Source organism: Bombina bombina, chromosome 9 (assembly GCF_027579735.1).
Source record: "Bombina bombina isolate aBomBom1 chromosome 9, aBomBom1.pri, whole genome shotgun sequence".
NCBI lineage: Eukaryota > Metazoa > Chordata > Amphibia > Anura > Bombinatoridae > Bombina > Bombina bombina.
In genome coordinates this window covers 273,338,069-273,357,084 of record NC_069507.1, presented here as the reverse complement: position 1 = coordinate 273,357,084, position 19,016 = coordinate 273,338,069, and the positions used below count along the sequence as shown (strand labels likewise).

Here is a 19,016-nt window from a genome sequence, read left to right as displayed (position 1 = left end):
ATATGCCAACATCTGACCTCACATCATATACAGTCCTGTAGCTCCTGGCACTTATATGTCAACCTCACATCACATACAGTCCTGTAGCTCCTGGCACTTATATGCCAACATCCGACCTCACATTACATACAGTCCTGTAGCTCCTGGCACTTATATGCCAACATCCGACCTCACATCACATACAGTCCTGTAGCTCCTGGCACTTATATGCCAACATCCGACCTCACATCATATACAGTCCTGTAGCTCCTGGCACTTATATGCCAACATCTGACTTCACATCACATACAGTCCTGCAGCTCCTGGCACTTATATGCCAACCTCACCTCACATACAGTCATGTAGCTCCTGGCACTTATATGCCAACCTCAAATCACATACAGTCCTGTAGCTCCAGGCACTTATATGCCAACATCTGACCTCACATCACATACAGTCCTGTAGCTCCTGGCACTTAAATGCCAACATCTGACCTCAAATCACATACTGTCCTGTAGCTCCTGGCACTTATATGCCAACATCTGACCTCACATCATACACAGTCCTGTAGCTCCTGGCACTTATATGCCAACATCCGACCTCACATCACATACAGTCCTGTAGCTCCTGGCACTTATATGCCAACATCCGACCTCACATCACATACAGTCCTGTAGCTCCTGGCACTTATATGCCAACATCCGACCTCACATCACATACAGTCCTGTAGCTCCTGGCACTTATATGCCAACATCTGACCTCACATCACATACAGTCCTGTAGCTCCTGGCACTTATATGCCAACATCTGACCTCACATCACATACTGTCCTGTAGCTCCTGGCACTTATATGCCAACATCTGACCTCACATCACATACAGTCCTGTAGCTCCTGGCACTTATATGCCAATATCTGACCTCACATCACATACAGTCCTGTAGCTCCTGGCACTTATATGCCAACATCTGACCTCACATCACATACAGTCCTGTAGCTCCTGACACTTATATGCCAACATCTGACCTCACATCACATACAGTCCTGTAGCTCCTGGCACTTATATGCCAACATCTGACCTCACATCACATACTGTCCTGTAGCTCCTGGCACTTATATGCCAACATCCGACCTCACATCACATACAGTCCTGTAGCTCCTGGCACTTATATGCCAACATCTGACCTCACATCACATACAGTCCTGTAGCTCCTGGCACTTATATGCCAACATCTGACCTCACATCACATACTGTCCTGTAGCTCCTGGCACTTATATGCCAACATCTGACCTCACATCACATACAGTCCTGTAGCTCCTGGCACTTATATGCCAACATCCGACCTCACATCATATACAGTCCTGTAGCTCCTGGCACTTATATGCCAACATCTGACCTCACATCACATACAGTCCTGTAGCTCCTGACACTTATATGCCAACATCTGACTTCACATCTCATACAGTCCTGTAGCTCCTGGCACTTATATGCCAACATCTGACCTCACATCATATACAGTCCTGTAGCTCCTGGCACTTATATGCCAACATCTGACCTCACATCATATACAGTTCTGTAGCTCCTGGCACTTATATGCCAACCTCACATCACATACAGTCCTGTAGCTCCTGGCACTTATATGCCAACCTCACATCACATACAGTCCTGTAGCTCCTGGCACTTATATGCCAACCTCACATTACATACAGTCCTGTAGCTCCTGGCATTTATATGCCAACATCTGACCTCACATCACATACAGTCCTGTAGCTCCTGGCACTTAAATGCCAACATCTGACCTCAAATCACATACTGTCCTGTAGCTCCTGGCACTTATATGCCAACATCTGACCTCACATCATACACAGTCCTGTAGCTCCTGGCACTTATATGCCAACATCCGACCTCACATCACATACAGTCCTGTAGCTCCTGGCACTTATATGCCAACATCCGACCTCACATCACATACAGTCCTGTAGCTCCTGGCACTTATATGCCAACATCTGACCTCACATCACATACTGTCCTGTAGCTCCTGGCACTTATATGCCAACATCTGACCTCACATCACATACAGTCCTGTAGCTCCTGGCACTTATATGCCAATATCTGACCTCACATCACATACAGTCCTGTAGCTCCTGGCACTTATATGCCAACATCCGACCTCACATCATATACAGTCCTGTAGCTCCTGGCACTTATATGCCAACATCTGACCTCACATCACATACAGTCCTGTAGCTCCTGACACTTATATGCCAACATCTGACTTCACATCTCATACAGTCCTGTAGCTCCTGGCACTTATATGCCAACATCTGACCTCACATCATATACAGTCCTGTAGCTCCTGGCACTTATATGCCAACATCTGACCTCACATCATATACAGTCCTGTAGCTCCTGGCACTTATATGCCAACCTCACATCACATACAGTCCTGTAGCTCCTGGCACTTATATGCCAACCTCACATCACATACAGTCCTGTAGCTCCTGGCACTTATATGCCAACCTCACATTACATACAGTCCTGTAGCTCCTGGCATTTATATGCCAACATCTGACCTCACATCACATACAGTCCTGTAGCTCCTGGCAGTTTTGTATCAGACCATATTGTCAGTGTCTTTTTCTACAGATCAAAATACTAAAATGCTTGTGGCATTAATGCCCCTTAAAACTAGAATTGTTACCTCCAAAAACAACACAAAACTATTATCTGTAACATTAATGTCTTAATTTCCTAACCCGAAAACCAAATGAGCACAGTTAACGACTCACAATAAGTTCATTGAGGTATAGTGATAATATCACAGGGCAAAGGGCGTATGTAAATGTTGTGGTAATGCTAATAGGCGATATGTGTGTGCTGTTAACTGTTTGTGCTCTATAACCATGGCAATATGTGTGTATCTCTGTCTCAGGGATTTAAACAAGGGCATTATGGGTAAAGTATGCATGTTTGCTTTATTGATTATATATCTGGATAATTTTACTAGTGTATTTTAATATTAATTGTCAATTAACTTCAATTGATTGAGCAGTTGTGTTTTGTATCTGTGGTGATGTTGTTTAATAACGTTGCACAATATGGCGCTGGGTAACGTCAGTGGGTTTTGCTCACGTAGAAACCAATGCTCTCTTCTGTTTGTGTTGTCGTTTATCAAGTCATGTTTTAGCTAAGGAATTCGATAAGTGAGAAATGACCCTGTTATCAGATAAACAGGACAGGCATGTGTAGGGATATTTTTCACTGAAACAATTATGAAAAAAGTCATGCCAAAAACATTGAAAATGGCTGATTGTATTCAGGATAACACTGTATAGAGCTCATCTGCATCAGTAAACAAACAATAGACCAAGATCAACCCCATAATGTCTCTTCTGGGTTATATCAGACATGCCCCCCTCCTAGTCATGCCAACTACACAGCTGACCTAAATCATATAGTGTATAGTTGCCCTATGGGTTATACCAGCCATAGTGCTGGAAAGGGCTCATGGAGATGACACCATAGGCAGAGTTTGGACAGTTTTTGGATGATGGCTTCAGCGCAGTCTGTACCTGGTAACACAAAGGTAGCTGATACACTGCTTGACAGGCTTCTGTACAGAGTACACTCGCGTGCACGGATACTCAACCTCCTTACAGTCTGTAGGGGAGAGTGAGAAACCAGGCTCAGAACAGAGCAAAACATCACTGAATAGAACGGAAAGAGATAGCGGATTAAAGACGGGAAACAGACGGGACACACAACAAAAACACCTATAGTGACAAGGGGAAAGGTTCATAAAGCTAAGGCAGAGCAGAGTTTAGAGAAGAGGATGAAGGACACGCCAGGAAGATCGTGACGTGCTCAGAATTAGGGAAGATGCAGAATGGTGTTTATTAGTTTGTCATGGGACGGTTAATAGAAAAGAATAAAAAGAATATGCATATAAGATGCTAACACAGACACATACATAATGGGCTAGATTACAAGTGGTGCACTTACTGAGCTCAAAGTAAATTTAACAAGTCCGGGTTACAGGTTGGAAGTAAAAAGTTAGCACAAGAGCAAAACCCGATCACCAAGATTGCAAGTTGTGCACTAAACCCAGTGCATAAATAATGCAAAATATTTAGCGGTACCGCACTTTCCATAGCGCTGCCATTACAAGTTACAGAAAAACCTTCTTTTGTTGTGCGTTAAGCTCCATACCGCACAAAAGCCGAGGCCTGACTTGATGTGCTCATGCACGTTTTCCCCCATAGACATCAATGGAGAGAAACTGTTAGAAAAAAAACTAACACCTGCGATTGCGGAATGCCGATCGCTATAACGCAATCCCCATTGATGTGTATGGGGACAAGAAGGTTTAGTAAAAACATAACACCCAAAAAAAAAACCTAGTCTAAATACCCATAGTTAGCCGCCCACTGACATCACCAACACTAATTAAAATTTTTAACCCTTAACCCGCGGATTTGTTTTGCAAAATCCATAACTATTGGTCTTTGAGCGCTGAATGGATTGTTGCGTAATAGCCGGATCGCACAACCTGTAATATGGGAGACCTGAAAATTCCACACTCAAAAGCCATTTTTTTAGTGCGAAATGGAGAGTTGTGGTACAGGTTAAAACGCTAGCGGTATAGCCGTATCGCTGCGACTTGTAATATGGGTGACCTGCCATTCCGCGCACAAAGGTCAATTTTTCAGTTGTATAGCCGTACCGCACAACTTGTAATCTTGCTGAATGCGTGCAAACTTCAGGACTTCGAATATCGCAAATGGGTTAACGTATTCACCCCATAGATTTTAATGGAGCACGCTGTTAAAAAAACAACTATCACTTATCTCTTGTGTGTTAACCCGACACCACGTTAGACAAACTGCGATAGAACTAAATACTTTATATTTCAATGTTCTTCACATGGAAGAAAATGTTTTTTTTATTTTAAAAAATGGATTTCTATAAATCTGATTATGTTTAATATATACTGTACATCTATATTTCTATATGAATATATACACAGATTATATATATATATATATATATGTGTGTGTGTGTGTGTGTGTGTGTGTGTGTGTGTGTGTGTATATACACTATATATATATATAGGAGAAATAAAAAACAGAGGGGCGCCTCATGTGTGGTATAGTCTGATTGAAGACATAAGAAAAAGCAACAGAATAGCCAAATGAGTACTCACATACTCCACGAGCACACTCATGTGCTGGTAGGGGCAGGCTGTAGATTTAGATGGGTGTGACAGCTCACCCTTTCAAGGATACTTCCAATACTGTAGTTCTGCAACAGGTGTAAAACAAACAGAGAGCACTATATGTGCAGACCATTAAGGATGATACATAGAAATGTGCTTTATAGTATAAAGTGGGTACTCACATACTCCCAAAGCACACCAATGTGCTGGTAGACACAGGCTGCAGATTCAGGCAGGTGTGGCAGCTCACCCAAACAAACAATCTTTTGGTATTGATGCAGTGAAAACAAAGGCAGGTTTAATGCTTCTCAGTAGCTGTGCACTTAATAGTGATTGCAGGCAAATGGTAGGAAATGAGATCCACTCCAAAAGTAAAAATTTGCAAATATTTATTAAAAACAAAAATTTAAAAACAACACCAGGGTTGTTATACAAAGTGGATTACAGGGTCACCCAGTTGGCCCCAATGATTGCAACGCGTTTCTCGGTTGGCAAACCGTTTCATCAGGCGTATCATAATCATTCCTACCTCTGCCTTTTATACCCTACAAACAAACAATTGTGTCCATTCTAAGAGGTGTGTTCCTAATTGATTCTCACCTGTGTGAGCTATCAGGTGTCTCTGAGGCTAATTGGTTGTTCACTAGAAAAAATATACTTTGCAACTAAAAAATTGACTTTGCAAAATAAAAAATGTAAATATTCACCCTTTTGTGTATACCAAGTTGTGCATTAATGTGTTACATGTAGAAGAAAAGAAAGAAAAAATGTGTAGTAAAATAAATATATTCCAGTTATGTTACCAACCAATAATATGGCAGTCCCTTTTCTGCTAATGCACATTGAAAAATTGCAAAGGGCAGCTGCATAAAAGGCTGCTGTCTATGTGTGTTTTTTTGGCATTTTTATTTCAATAACAAACTGAATATAAACTTCTTAGTATGTTATAATATTCACCCTTTTGTGTATACCAAGTTGTGCATTCATGTGTTACATATAGAAGAAAAGAAAGAAAGAAAAAAGAAAAAAATGTGTAATAAAATAATAAATATATCCCAGTTATGTTACCAATCAATAATATGGCAATCCCTTTTCTGCTAATGCACACAGAAAAATCGCAAAGGGCAGCTGCATAAAAGGCTGCTGTCTATGTGTGTTTTTTTGGCATTTTTATTTCAATAACAAACTGAATATAAACTTCTTAGTATGTTATAATATTCACCCTTTTGTGTATACCAAAAAAACACACATAGACAGCAGCCTTTTATGCAGCTGCCCTTTGCGATTTTTCTGTGTGCATTAGCAGAAAAGGGACTGCCATATTATTGGTTGGTAACATAACTGGAATATATTTATTATTTTACTACACATTTCTTCTTTCTTTCTCTTCTTCTACATGTAACACATGAATGCACAACTTGGTATACACAAAAGGGTGAATATTATAACATACTAAGAAGTTTATATTCAGTTTGTTATTGAAATTAAAATGCCAAAAAAACACACATAGACAGCAGCCTTTTATGCAGCTGCCCTTTGCGATTTTTCTGTGTGCATTAGCAGAAAAGGGACTGCCATATTATTGGTTGGTAACATAACTGGAATATATTTATTATTTTACTACACATTTTTTCTTTCTTTTCTTCTACATGTAACACATTAATGCACAACTTGGTATACACAAAAGGGTGAATATTTACATTTTTTATTTTGCAAAGTCAATTTTTTAGTTGCAAAGTATATTTTTTCTAGTGAACAACCAATTAGCCTCAGAGACACCTGATAGCTCACACAGGTGAGAATCAATTAGGAACACACCTCTTAGAATGGACACAATTGTTTGTTTGTAGGGTATAAAAGGCAGAGGTAGGAATGATTATGATACGCCTGATGAAACGGTTTGCCAACCGAGAAACGCGTTGCAATCATTGGGGCCAACTGGGTGACCCTGTAATCCACTTTGTATAACAACCCTGGTGTTGTTTTTAAATTTTTGTTTTTAATAAATATTTGCAAATTTTTACTTTTGGAGTGGATCTCATTTCCTACCATTTGCCTGCAATCACTACTAAGTGCACAGCTACTGAGAAGCATTAAACCTGCCTTTGTTTTCACTGCATCAATACCAAAAGATTGTTTGTTTGGGTGAGCTGCCACACCTGCCTGAATCTGCAGCCTGTATCTACCAGCACATTGGTGTGCTTTGGGAGTATGTGAGTACCCACTTTATACTATAAAGCACATTTCTATGTATCATCCTTAATGGTCTGCACATATAGTGCTCTCTGTTTGTTTTACACCTGTTGCAGAACTACAGTATTGGAAGTATCCTTGAAAGGGTGAGCTGTCACACCCATCTAAATCTACAGCCTGCCCCTACCAGCACATGAGTGTGCTCGTGGAGTATGTGAGTACTCATTTGGCTATTCTGTTGCTTTTTCTTATGTCTTCAATCAGACTATACCACACATGAGGCGCCCCTCTGTTTTTTATTTCTCCTAGTTCTTGCCTGGATCCTCCGGTTGAGAGGAGGCAGCCGCCGCTCAGCTATCAACTTATTTGTAAAAAGAGACATTTTCTTTCCTGTATACTCCAAAAGGGATTTATATAACCTTATATTGATATATTTTTCACCTCATAAGATAACATTAGTTTGTTTAAGTTTTAAATTGTGTTTAAGTTTTAAATTGTCTTTTAGGGTTATCAATAACTACCATCTGAATTGTATACCATTCTGCGCCCCCTCCACTGTGATTTTATCACGTATTAGATATATATATATATATATATATATATATATATATATATATATATATATATATATATATATATATATATATATATACAGTGGGGCAACAAAGTATTTAGTCAGCCAAGTTCTCCCACTTAAGAAGATGAGAGAGGCCTGTAATTTTCATCATAGGTAAACCTCAACTATGAGAGACAAAATGTGGAAACAAATCCAGACAATCTCATTTGTCTGATTTGGAAAGAATTTATTTGCATATTATGGTGGAAAATAAGTATTTGGTCACCTACAAACAAGCAAGATTTCTGGCTCTCACAGACCTGTAGCTTCTTCTTTAAGAGGCTCCTCTGTCCTCCACTCATTACCTGTATTAATGGCACCTGTTTGAACTTGTTATCAGTATAAAAGACACCTGTCCACAACCTCAAACAGTCACACTCCAAACTCCACTATGGTGAAGACCAAAGAGCTGTCGAAGGACACCAGAAACAAAATTATAGACCTGCACCAGGCTGGGAAGACTGAATCTGCAATAGGCAGGCAGCTTGGTGTGAAGAAATCAACTGTGGGAGCAATAATTAAAAAATGAAAGACATACAAGACCACTGATAATCTCCCTCAATCTGGGGCTTCACGCAAGATCTCACCCCGTGGGATCAAAATGATCACAAGAATGGTGAGCAAACATCCCAAAACCACATGGGGGGACTTAGTGAATGACCTGCAGAGAGCTGGGACCAACGTAACAAAGGCTACCATCAGTAACACACTACACCGCCAGTGACTCAGATCCTGCAGTGCCAGACGTGTACCCCTGCTTAAGCCAGTACATGTCCGGGCCCGTCTGAAGTATGCTAGAAAGCATTTGGATGATCCAGAAGTGGATTGGGAGAATGTCATATGGTCAGATGAAACCAAAGTAGAACTGTTTGGTAGAAACACAACTCTTCGTGTTTGGAGGAGAGAGAATGCTGAGTTGCAACCAAAGAACACCATACCTACTGTGAAGCATGGGGGTAGCAACATCATGCTTTGGGACTGTTTCTCTGCAAAGGGAACAGGACGACTGATCCGTGCACATGAAAGAATGATTGGGGCCATGTATCATGAGATTTTGAGTGCAAACCTCCTTCCATCAGCAAGGGCATTGAAGATGAAACGTGGCTGGGTCTTTCAGCATGACAATGATCCCAAACATACCTCCCGGGCAACAAAGGAGTGGCTTCGTAAGAAGCATTTCAAGGTCCTGGAGTGGCCTAGCCAGTCTCCAGATCTCAACCCCATAGAAAACCTTTGGAGGGAGTTGAAAGTCCATGTTGCCCAGCGACAGCCCCAAAACATCACTGCTCTAGAGGAGATCTGCATGCAGGAATGGGCCAACTTACCAGCAACAGTGTGTGACAACCTTGTGAAGACTTACAGAAAACGTTTGACCTCTGTCATTGCCAACAAAGGATATATAACAAAGTATTGAGATGAACTTTTGATATTGAACAAATACTTATTTTCCACCATAATTTGCAAATAAATTCTTTCCAAATCAGACAATGTGATTGTCTGGATTTGTTTCCACATTTTACCTATGATGAAAATTACATGCCTCTCTCATCTTCTGATGTGGGAGAACTTGCACAATTGGTGGCTGACTAAATACTTGTTTGCCCCACTGTGTGTATATATATATAGTTACTTTAAGGGAAAGCACAATCTATCCACTCCATTAATGCCACGGTGCTCTGCTATAAATCATCCAAGTATTCCACAGAATGCAGGCACTCATTGGTCTTGATAAAATATAACAATTTTATTAAAGCATAGTTAAAATGACAACGTTTCGGCACCAAATTGTGCCTTTGTCAAATGTCAGCATGAGAACAAAAGAATATGCAGCACACTTAAAACCAAGGTTTTACAAAAAATATATATATAGAGGTATGTGTATATATATCTAACATAATTTATATAAGAACTTACCTGATAAATTAATTTCTTTCATATTGGCAAGAGTCCATGAGCTAGTGACGTATGGGATATACAATCCTTCCAGGAGGGGCAAAGTTTTCCCAAACCTCAAAATGCCTATAAATACACCCCTCACCACACCCACAATTCAGTTTAACGAATAGCCAGGTAGTGGGGTGATAAAAACAAAAAGAGGAACTGGAAATATAATTGTGCTTTTATACAAAAAAATCATAACCACTATAAAAAGGGTGGGTCTCATGGACTCTTGCCAATATGAAATAAATTAATTTATCAGATAAGTTCTTACATAAATTATGTTTTCTTTCATGTAATTGGCAAGAGTCCATGAGCTAGTGACTAATGGGATAGAAAAACCCAAGATGTGGAAGTCCACAGAAGAGTCACTAGAAAGGAAGGGATAAAATAAAAATAGCAATTTTCCGCTGAAAAAATTAAATATACAAAAAAATAAGTTTTTCTCATAAATTTAAAGAAAAAAACTTAAAACATAAGCAGAAGAATCAAACTGCAACAGCTGCAAACTGCTTCAGAAGCAAATACATCAAAATGGTAAAATTAAGTAAAATTTAGTAAATGTATGCAAAGAAGACCAAGTTGCTGCTTTGCAAATCTGATCAACTGAAGCTTCATTCTTAAAAGCCCAATAAGTGGAGACTGATCTAGTAGAATGAGCTATGATCCTCTGAGGTGGGGACTTTCCCGCCTCCAAATAAGCCTTATGAATCAAAAGCTTTAACCAAGATGCCAAAGAAATTGCAGAAACTTTCTGACCTTTCCTAGACCCAGAGAAGACAACAAATAGACTAGAAGTCTTCCTGAAATCTTTAGTAGCGTCAACATAATATTTCAAAGCTCTTACAACATCGAAAGAATGTAAAGATCTCTCAAGAGAATTGTTAGGATTAGGACATAAAGAAGGAATGACAATTTCCATATTAAAGGGACGGTACACTGTAAAATTGTTTTTCCATTAATGTATTTTAAATGACTTGATATACCAACTGCAGAGTATAAAATATTTGAGAAATTCCATTTTCATGCTTATTTGTGTATATGAAGTAGCTGATTTTGTGTTTTGAAACCACAGCCTATTACAATGGGTTGAACTTAAAGGTGATATCAGATCTCATTATGTTCTAAGTTTGTGTAAACAGACTTGCTTCCTTATCTTTTATTTGGCTGGAACACCAAAGCTCAATACATAGAGAGAACAATGGAAAATGATCATTTTATTACTTAACTATCCTGCATCCCACTTAGAGTGTAATCTCTTCTGCTGGCTGTGTAGGCTAAATCAGCTATTTCAAATGCTTAAATAGGAGTAAAGGAGTTACTTGTAACCAAGTTAATACACTCTAGCAGGTTAAAAGGATCATTGGGAATAATTTAAAGGGAAGATTTTTTTTGGGTGAACTGTCCCTTTAATGTTGTTAGAATTCACAACCTTAGGAAGAAATTTAAACGAAGTCCGCAAAACAGCCTTATCCTGATGAAAAATCAGAAAAGGAGACTCACAAGAGAGAGAAGACAATTCAGAACTTCTTCTAGCTGAAGAGATAGCCAAAAGAAACAACACTTTCAAAAAAGTAGTTTAATATCCAAAGAATGCATAGGCTCAAAAGAAGGAGCCTGCAAAGTCTTCAAAACCAAATTAAGACTCCAAGGAGGAGAGATTGATTTAATAACAGGCTTGATATAAAAGAAAAACTGAACAAAACAGTGAATATCAGGAAGCTTATCAATCTTTCTATGAAATAAAACAGAAAGAGCAGAGATTTGTCCCTTCAAAGTACTCGCAGACAAACATTTATCCAAACCATCCTGAAGAAACTGTAAAATTCTAGGAATTCTAAAAGAATGCCAGGAGAATTTATGAGAAAAACACCATGAAATATAGGTCTTCCAAACTCAATAATTAATCTTCCTTGAAACAGACTTACGAGCCTGTAGCATAGACTTAATCAGAGAAACCTCTATGACTAAGCACTAAGCGTTCAATTTCCATATCTTCAAATTTAACGATTTGAGATCCTGATGGAAAAACGGCCCTTGAGACAGAAGGTCTGGTCTTAAAGGAAGTGGCCAAGGTTTGCAACTGGACATCCGGACAAGATCTGCATACCAAAACCTGTGAGGCCACTCTGGTGCTACCAGAAACACAAATGATTGTTCCATGATGATCTTGGAGACCACTCTTGGAAGAAGAACTAGAGGCGGAAAGATATAAGCATGTTGGTAAAACCAGGGAACCGCTAAAGCATCCACCATCTGTGCCTGAGAATCCCTGGACCTGAATAAGTACCTGGGAAGTTTCTTGTTTAGATGAGAAGCTATCAGATATATTTTCTGGAAGACCCCACATCTGTACAATCTGACAAAAAACATCTGGATGGAGAGACCACTCCCCCAGATGTAAGGTCTGATGGCTGAGATAATCCACATCCCAATTGTCTACACCTGGGATATGCACCGTAGAAATTACATAAGAGCTGGATTCTGCCCAAGAAAGTATCCGAGATACTTCTCTCATAGCTAGGGGACTGCGAGTCCCACTCTGATGATTGACATATGCCACAGTTGTGATATTGTCCGTCTGAAAACAAATGAATGGTTCTCTCTTTAACAGAGGCCAAACCTGAAGAGCCCTGAAAATAGCACAGAGTTCTAAAATATTGATTGGTAACCTCGCCTCTTGAGGTTTCCAAACCCCTTGTGCTGTCAGAGATCCCCAGACAGCTCCCCAACCTGAAAGACTTGCATCTGTTGTGATCACAGTCCAGGTAGGATGAACAAAATAGGCCCCCTGAATTATACAATGATGGTCTAACCACCAAGTCAGAGAGAGCTGAATGTTGGGATATAAGTATATCAATTGTGATATCCGAGAATAATCCCTGCACCATTGATTCAGCATTCAAAGCTGTAGAGGTCTCATATGAAAACGACCAATGGGAATTGCGTCTGATGCTGCAGTCATGAGACCTAAAACTTCCATGCACATATCCACTGAAGGAAATGATTGAGACTGAACATTTCGACAAGCTGAAATCAATTTCATTTGTCTCTTGTCTGTTAAAGACAGAGTCATAGATACTGAATCTATCTGGAAACCTAAAAAGGTGACCCTTGTGTGAGGAATCAAGAAACTCTTTTGGTAAATTGATCCTCCAACCATGACTTTGAAGAAACAACACTAGTTGATTCGTGTGAGATTCGGCTAAATGTAAAGACTGAGCTAGTACCAAGAAATCGTCCAAATAAGGAAACACCGCAATACCCAGTTCTCTGATTACAGATAGAAGGGCACCGAGAACCTTCGAAAAGATCATTGGAGCTGTCTCTAGGCCAAATGTTAGAGCGACAAATTGGTAATGCTTGCCTAGAAAAGAGAATCTCAGAAACCGATAGTGGTCTGGATGAATCAGAATGTGAAGATATGCATCCTGTAAGTCTATTGTGGACATAAAATGACCTTGCTGAACAAATGACAGAATAGTCCTTATAGTCACCATCTTGAAAGTTGGGACTCTTACAAAAACTTCAGATCCAGAACTGGCCTAAATTAATTTTCTTTCTTTGGGACAATGAATAGATTTGAATAAAACCCCAGACCCTGCTCCTGAAACGGAACTGGTATGATTACCCCTGAAAGCTCTAGATCTGAAACACACTTCAGAAAAGCCTGAGCCTTCACCGGATTTACTGGAATGTGAGAGAGAAAAAATCTTCTCATAGGAGGTCTTACTCTGAATCCTATTTGATACTCTTGAGAGACAATACTCTGAATCCACTGATTTTTAACATAATCTGCCCAAATGTCTTGGAATAATTTCAATCTGCCCCCCACCAGCTGAACTGGATTGAGGGCAGCACCTTCATGCAAACTTGGGGGAAGGCTTTGGTTTCTTAAAAGGCTTGGGTTTATTCCAACTTGAAGAAGGTTTCCAATTGAAACCAGATTCTTTAGGGGAAGGATTGGTTTTCTGTTCCTTATTCTGTCGGAAAGAACGAAAACGATTAGAAGCTTTAGATTTACCCTTAGATCTTTTATCCTGAGGCAAAAAAACTCCCTTCCCCAAGTGATAGTTTAAATAATAGAATCCAACTGAGAACCAAATAAATTGTTACCTTGGAAAGAAAGAGATTGTAATCTAGACTTAGATACCATGTCAGCATTCCAAGATTTGAGCCATAAAGCTCTTCTAGCTAAAATAGCTAAAGACATAGATTTAACATCAATCTTGATGATATCAAAAATAGCATCAGAGATAAAATGATAAGCATGTTGAAGCAAACAAACAATGCTAGACAAGTCAGGATCTGTTTCCTGTTGTACTAGGCTAGCCAACCAAAAGGTTGATACAGCCGCAACATCAGCCATAGAAATGGCAGGCCTGAGAATATAGCCAGAATATAAATAAGCTTTCCTTAGATAATATTTAAGTTTCCTATCTAAAGGATCCTTAAATGAAGTACTGTCTTCCATAGGAATAGTAGTACATTTGGCAAGAGTAGAAATAGCCCCATCAACTTTGGGGACTTTTCCCCAAAACTACAAACTATCCGCTGGCAAAGGGTACAACCTTTTAAACCTAGAAGAAGAAATGAAAGAAGTACCAGGCTTAATCCATTTCTTAGAAAATACATCATAAATAGTATCAGGAACTGGAAAAACCTCTGGAGTAACCACAGGAGGTTTATAAACAGAATTTAAATGTTTACTAGCTTTGATATCAAGAGGACTAGACTCCTCAATATCCAAAGTAACAACACTTCTTTTAACAAGGAACGAATATACTCAATCTTGAAAAGATAAGTAGATTTGTCAGTGTCAATGTCTGAGGTAGGATCTTCTGAATCAGAGAGATCCTCATCAGAGAAGGATATATCAGTATGTTGTCGGTCATTAGAAATGTCATTAAATTTTATGAGAAGTTTTAAAAGACCTTTAACGTTTATTAGAAGGCAGAATAGCAGACAAAGCCTTCTGTATTGCATCAGCAATATAATTTTTCATATCAACAGGGATATCATGTACATTAGATGTTGAAGGAACAACATAAACTGTACTAGTACTGATGGAAACGTTTTCTGCATGCAAAAGCTTATCATGACAACTGTTACATACTACAGCTGGAGATATAGGCCCCTATTTATCAAGAGCTGGTGGACCTGATCCGACACTGCAGATCAGGTCCGCCAGACCTCGCTGAATACGGCGAGCAATACGCTCTCCGTATTCAGCATTGCACCAGCAGCTCACAAGAGTTGCTGGTGCAACGCCGCCCCCTTCAGACTCGTGGCCAATGGTCCGCCAGCAGGGCGGTGTCAATCAACCCGATTGTACTCGATCGGGTTGATTTCCGGCGATGTGTTTCCGCCTGCTCAGAGCAGGCGGACAGGTTATGGAGCAGTGGTCTTTGTGACCGCTGCTTCATAACTGCTGTTTCTGGCGAGCCTGCAGGCTCACCAGAAACACGGGGCATCAAGCTCCAATCGGAGCTTGAAACATATGCCCCATAATCTCAGCTAACTTACAACAGATACACTTAGCTTTGGTAGAACTGTGATCAGGCAGCAGGGTTCCAACAGTTGCTTCTGAGACAGTATCAGATTGAGACATGTAAAAGAAAAAACAACATTAAAGCAAAATGTTAAATTTCCTTATATAGCAGTCTCAGGAATGGGAAAAAATGCAAACAGCATAGCCCTCTGATCATATAGAAGGCAAGAGGCACATAGAAAGTGGGTGAAAACAAATTAAAATTTTTTTAGTGCCAAGTATGACACACGACACACAAAATTAAGTTGATTTTTTTTTTGTGCCAACAACATTCGGAAATGACGCAACTCGCACCATAACAGACGAAACCTCGATCAAAGATGTACCTTCGCACCCCAAAAATTCTTGCGCCAAGAATGACGCAATAAATAACAGCATTTTGCGACCTCGCAAGCCTAATTTGCCCGCAAATTTAAAAGAAAAACAGACAATTTGAAAAATTTGGGCACTATACCCCAGGTAAGAAAAATAACTTCCCAAAACATGCTTCCCAAACTGAAACTGACAGTCTGCAAAAGGAAATATACATAGACCTGACTCATGGCAAATATAAGTAAAATACATATATTTAAAACTTTATATTAATACATAAATTGCCAAACCATAGCTGAGAGTGTCTTAAATAATGATACATACTTACCAAAAGATACCCATCCACATATAGCAGACAGCCAAACCAGTACTGAAAACTATCAGCAGAGGTAATATTATATAAGAGTATATCGTCGATCTGAAAAGAGAGGTAGGAGATGAATCCGTGCGACCGATAAGAGAGAACCTTTGAAAAGATTTCCTGCAAGGAAAACCATAACATCAATAGGTCGATACTTCCTTCACATCCCTCTGCCAAACACTGTACTCAGAGGAATTGGGCTTCAAAATGCTTAGAGGCGATTATCACAGAAGAAAACATAGAAATTAAGCACAAACTTACTTCACCACCTCCATAGGAGGCAAAGTTTGTAAAACTGAATTGTGGCGTAAAGGGGTGACTAACACTGGTTGTCTACAGATGGCTTCCTTGAGATTTTGAAATGCCTGTTCAGCTTCAGAGGACCATTTCACTATTACTGGAGCTTTTGCTTTAGTGAGGTCAGTTAAAGGACCTGCTATAGTAGCAAAGTTGGAGATAAACCTTCTGTAGTAGCCAACAAGCCCAAGAAATGTTCTGACCTGTTTCTTCTTCATAGGTCGTGGCCAATTCCTTATGGCTTCAACTTTAGCAAGTTGTGGCTTTACTATTCCTCTTCCAATGGAATAGCCAAGATACTTGGCCTCCTCCAAGCCAATGGTACATTTACTCGGATTTGCTGTCAGACCGGCATTTCTTATGGAATTAAGGACAGCTTGCACTTTTGGCAAGTGAGACTCCCAATCTTCGCTATGTATGACCACGTCATCTAAGTAAGCTGCAGCATAATGAGCATGTGGCCTTAAGATCCGGTCCATCATTCTTTGAAATGTTGCTGGAGCACCATGTAGGCCAAAAGGTAACACCTTGTATTGGAAGAGCCCATCTGGAGTAGAGAAGGCAGTCTTTTCCTTTGCCCGTCCTGTAAGCGGCACTTGCCAATAACCCTTGGTCAAATCCAATGTGGTAAGGTACCTGGCTCTCCCGAGTCTCTCCACAAGTTCATCAACCCTTGGCATGGGGTATGCATCAAACTTGGATATTGCATTCAGCTTCCGGTAATCATTACAAAACCTGATTGTCCATCAGGCTTTGGTACAAGCACAATTGGGCTACTCCAGTCACTTTGGGATTCTTCAATTACCCCAAGGTCCAGCATTTTCTTTACTTCCAATTTTATTGCTTCCCTCCGGGCTTCAGGTATTCTATATGGCTTTAGATTTATCCTTTTTCCCGGTTCAGTGACAATGTCATGCTCTATTATCGTAGTTCTTCCTGGGACTGAGGAGAAAACATCTTTATTTAATCTGATGAAGTCTGTTACCTCCCTCTTCTGGTGGATAGTCAGGGTTTCTGAGATATTGACTACGGGTTCATGCTCCTCCATTGTAGGGAGGTCTGCTGTTTTTATAGCCACAAGTGTTTCTCTTTCTTTCCACGGTTTAAGTAAATTCACATGGTAAATCTGTACCTCCTTTCGCCTCCCAGGCTGTCTTACTTTGTAATTTACTTCCCCCACTCTGTCAATGACTTCATATGGCCCATGCCATGTTGCCAAAAATGTGTTCTCTACAGTGGGAACCAGGACTAGTACTCTGTCTCCTGGATTAAACACACGAACCCTGGCATTTCTATTATAGCTCTTCTGCTGGTTCTGTTGGGCATTTTTCATGTGTTCTCTAACTATGGGCATAATGGCTGTCATCCGATCCTGCATCTGAGTTATATGTTCAATCACACTTCTGTGAGGGGTTGACTCCTGTTCCCAAGTCTCCTTAGCTATGTCTAGCAACCCTCTGGGGTGTCTTCCATACAAAAGTTCAAAGGGCGAAAACCCAGTAGAAGCTTGAGGGACCTCTCGGATGGAAAACATTAAATAAGGCAAAAGGAAATCCCAGTTTTTTCCATCTTTATCAATTACTTTTTTGAGCATAGCCTTTAGTGTTTTATTAAATCACTCTACCAGACCATCAGTTTGTGGGTGATATACGGATGTTTTCAGATGCTTTATATGAAGAAGATTACACAACTCCTTTGTAATTCTCGACATAAATGGAGTGCCTTGGTCTGTTAATATTTCTTTGGGAATCCCAACACGGCTGAACATTAACATTAACTCCTTAGCAATTGCTTTTGCTGAAGTAGTACGCATGGGTATTGCCTCAGGGTAACGTGTAGCATAGTCTACTATTACCAATATATACTGGTGCCCCCTTGCAGACTTTGCAAGAGGACCCACAAAATCCATACCAATGCGTTCAAATGGGACCTCAATTATGGGTAAGGGCACCAAGGGGCTACGGTATGCTGTAAGAGGGGCAGTTAATTGGCATTCAGGACAAGAAGAACAATAATTTGTGATAGATGCCATTACACCTGGCCAATAAAACCTCCTAAGAATTCTCTCTCTGGTTTTTTCAATCCCCAAGTGCCCCCCAAGTATGTGGCTATGTGCCAGATTTAATACAGTGTGTCGATATGCCTGGGGTACTAACAGCTGTTTGACAGACTCCTTTTTCCCAACTCTGTACAATAAATCATTTTCCACTTCAAAGTATGGATAGGTGAGTGCTTTATCAGTATTAATGGGGGTGCCATTTCTTAAGGAAATATAGTTTCTAGCCGCAGCTAAAGTTGGATCCTCCCATTGTGCAGCCCTAAAGTTACTTGGGCTAACCTCTAGGTCAGTTATTTCTACATCAGGTTCAGATATATTAGATTGACCTGTATTATTCTGTTCAGTATTACCTCCAACTAGGGTTTCCATAGGGGTTGAGTGTTTCCCTCTAGCAGGAGTTATTTTGTCTAAGTCATCCCCCAATAAATCAGAAAAGGGAAAGTCACAAACAGCGCCCTCTACTGAATCCGGTGAATTTTCCTCAGCAGCATCCCAT

General features: G+C 40.1%; 1 protein-coding gene across 1 annotated transcript in view; it reads right to left on the bottom strand.

Moving 5' to 3' along the window:
* The window catches only part of MFAP5 (microfibril associated protein 5), a 219,366-nt gene that overhangs the window by 28,743 nt on the left and 171,607 nt on the right, over positions 1-19,016 (bottom strand). Inside the window, exon 6 of the mRNA XM_053692810.1 lies at positions 3,551-3,638. Coding sequence (XP_053548785.1) covers positions 3,551-3,638 — 88 coding nt within the window. The remainder of the gene's footprint in view (positions 1-3,550; positions 3,639-19,016) is intronic.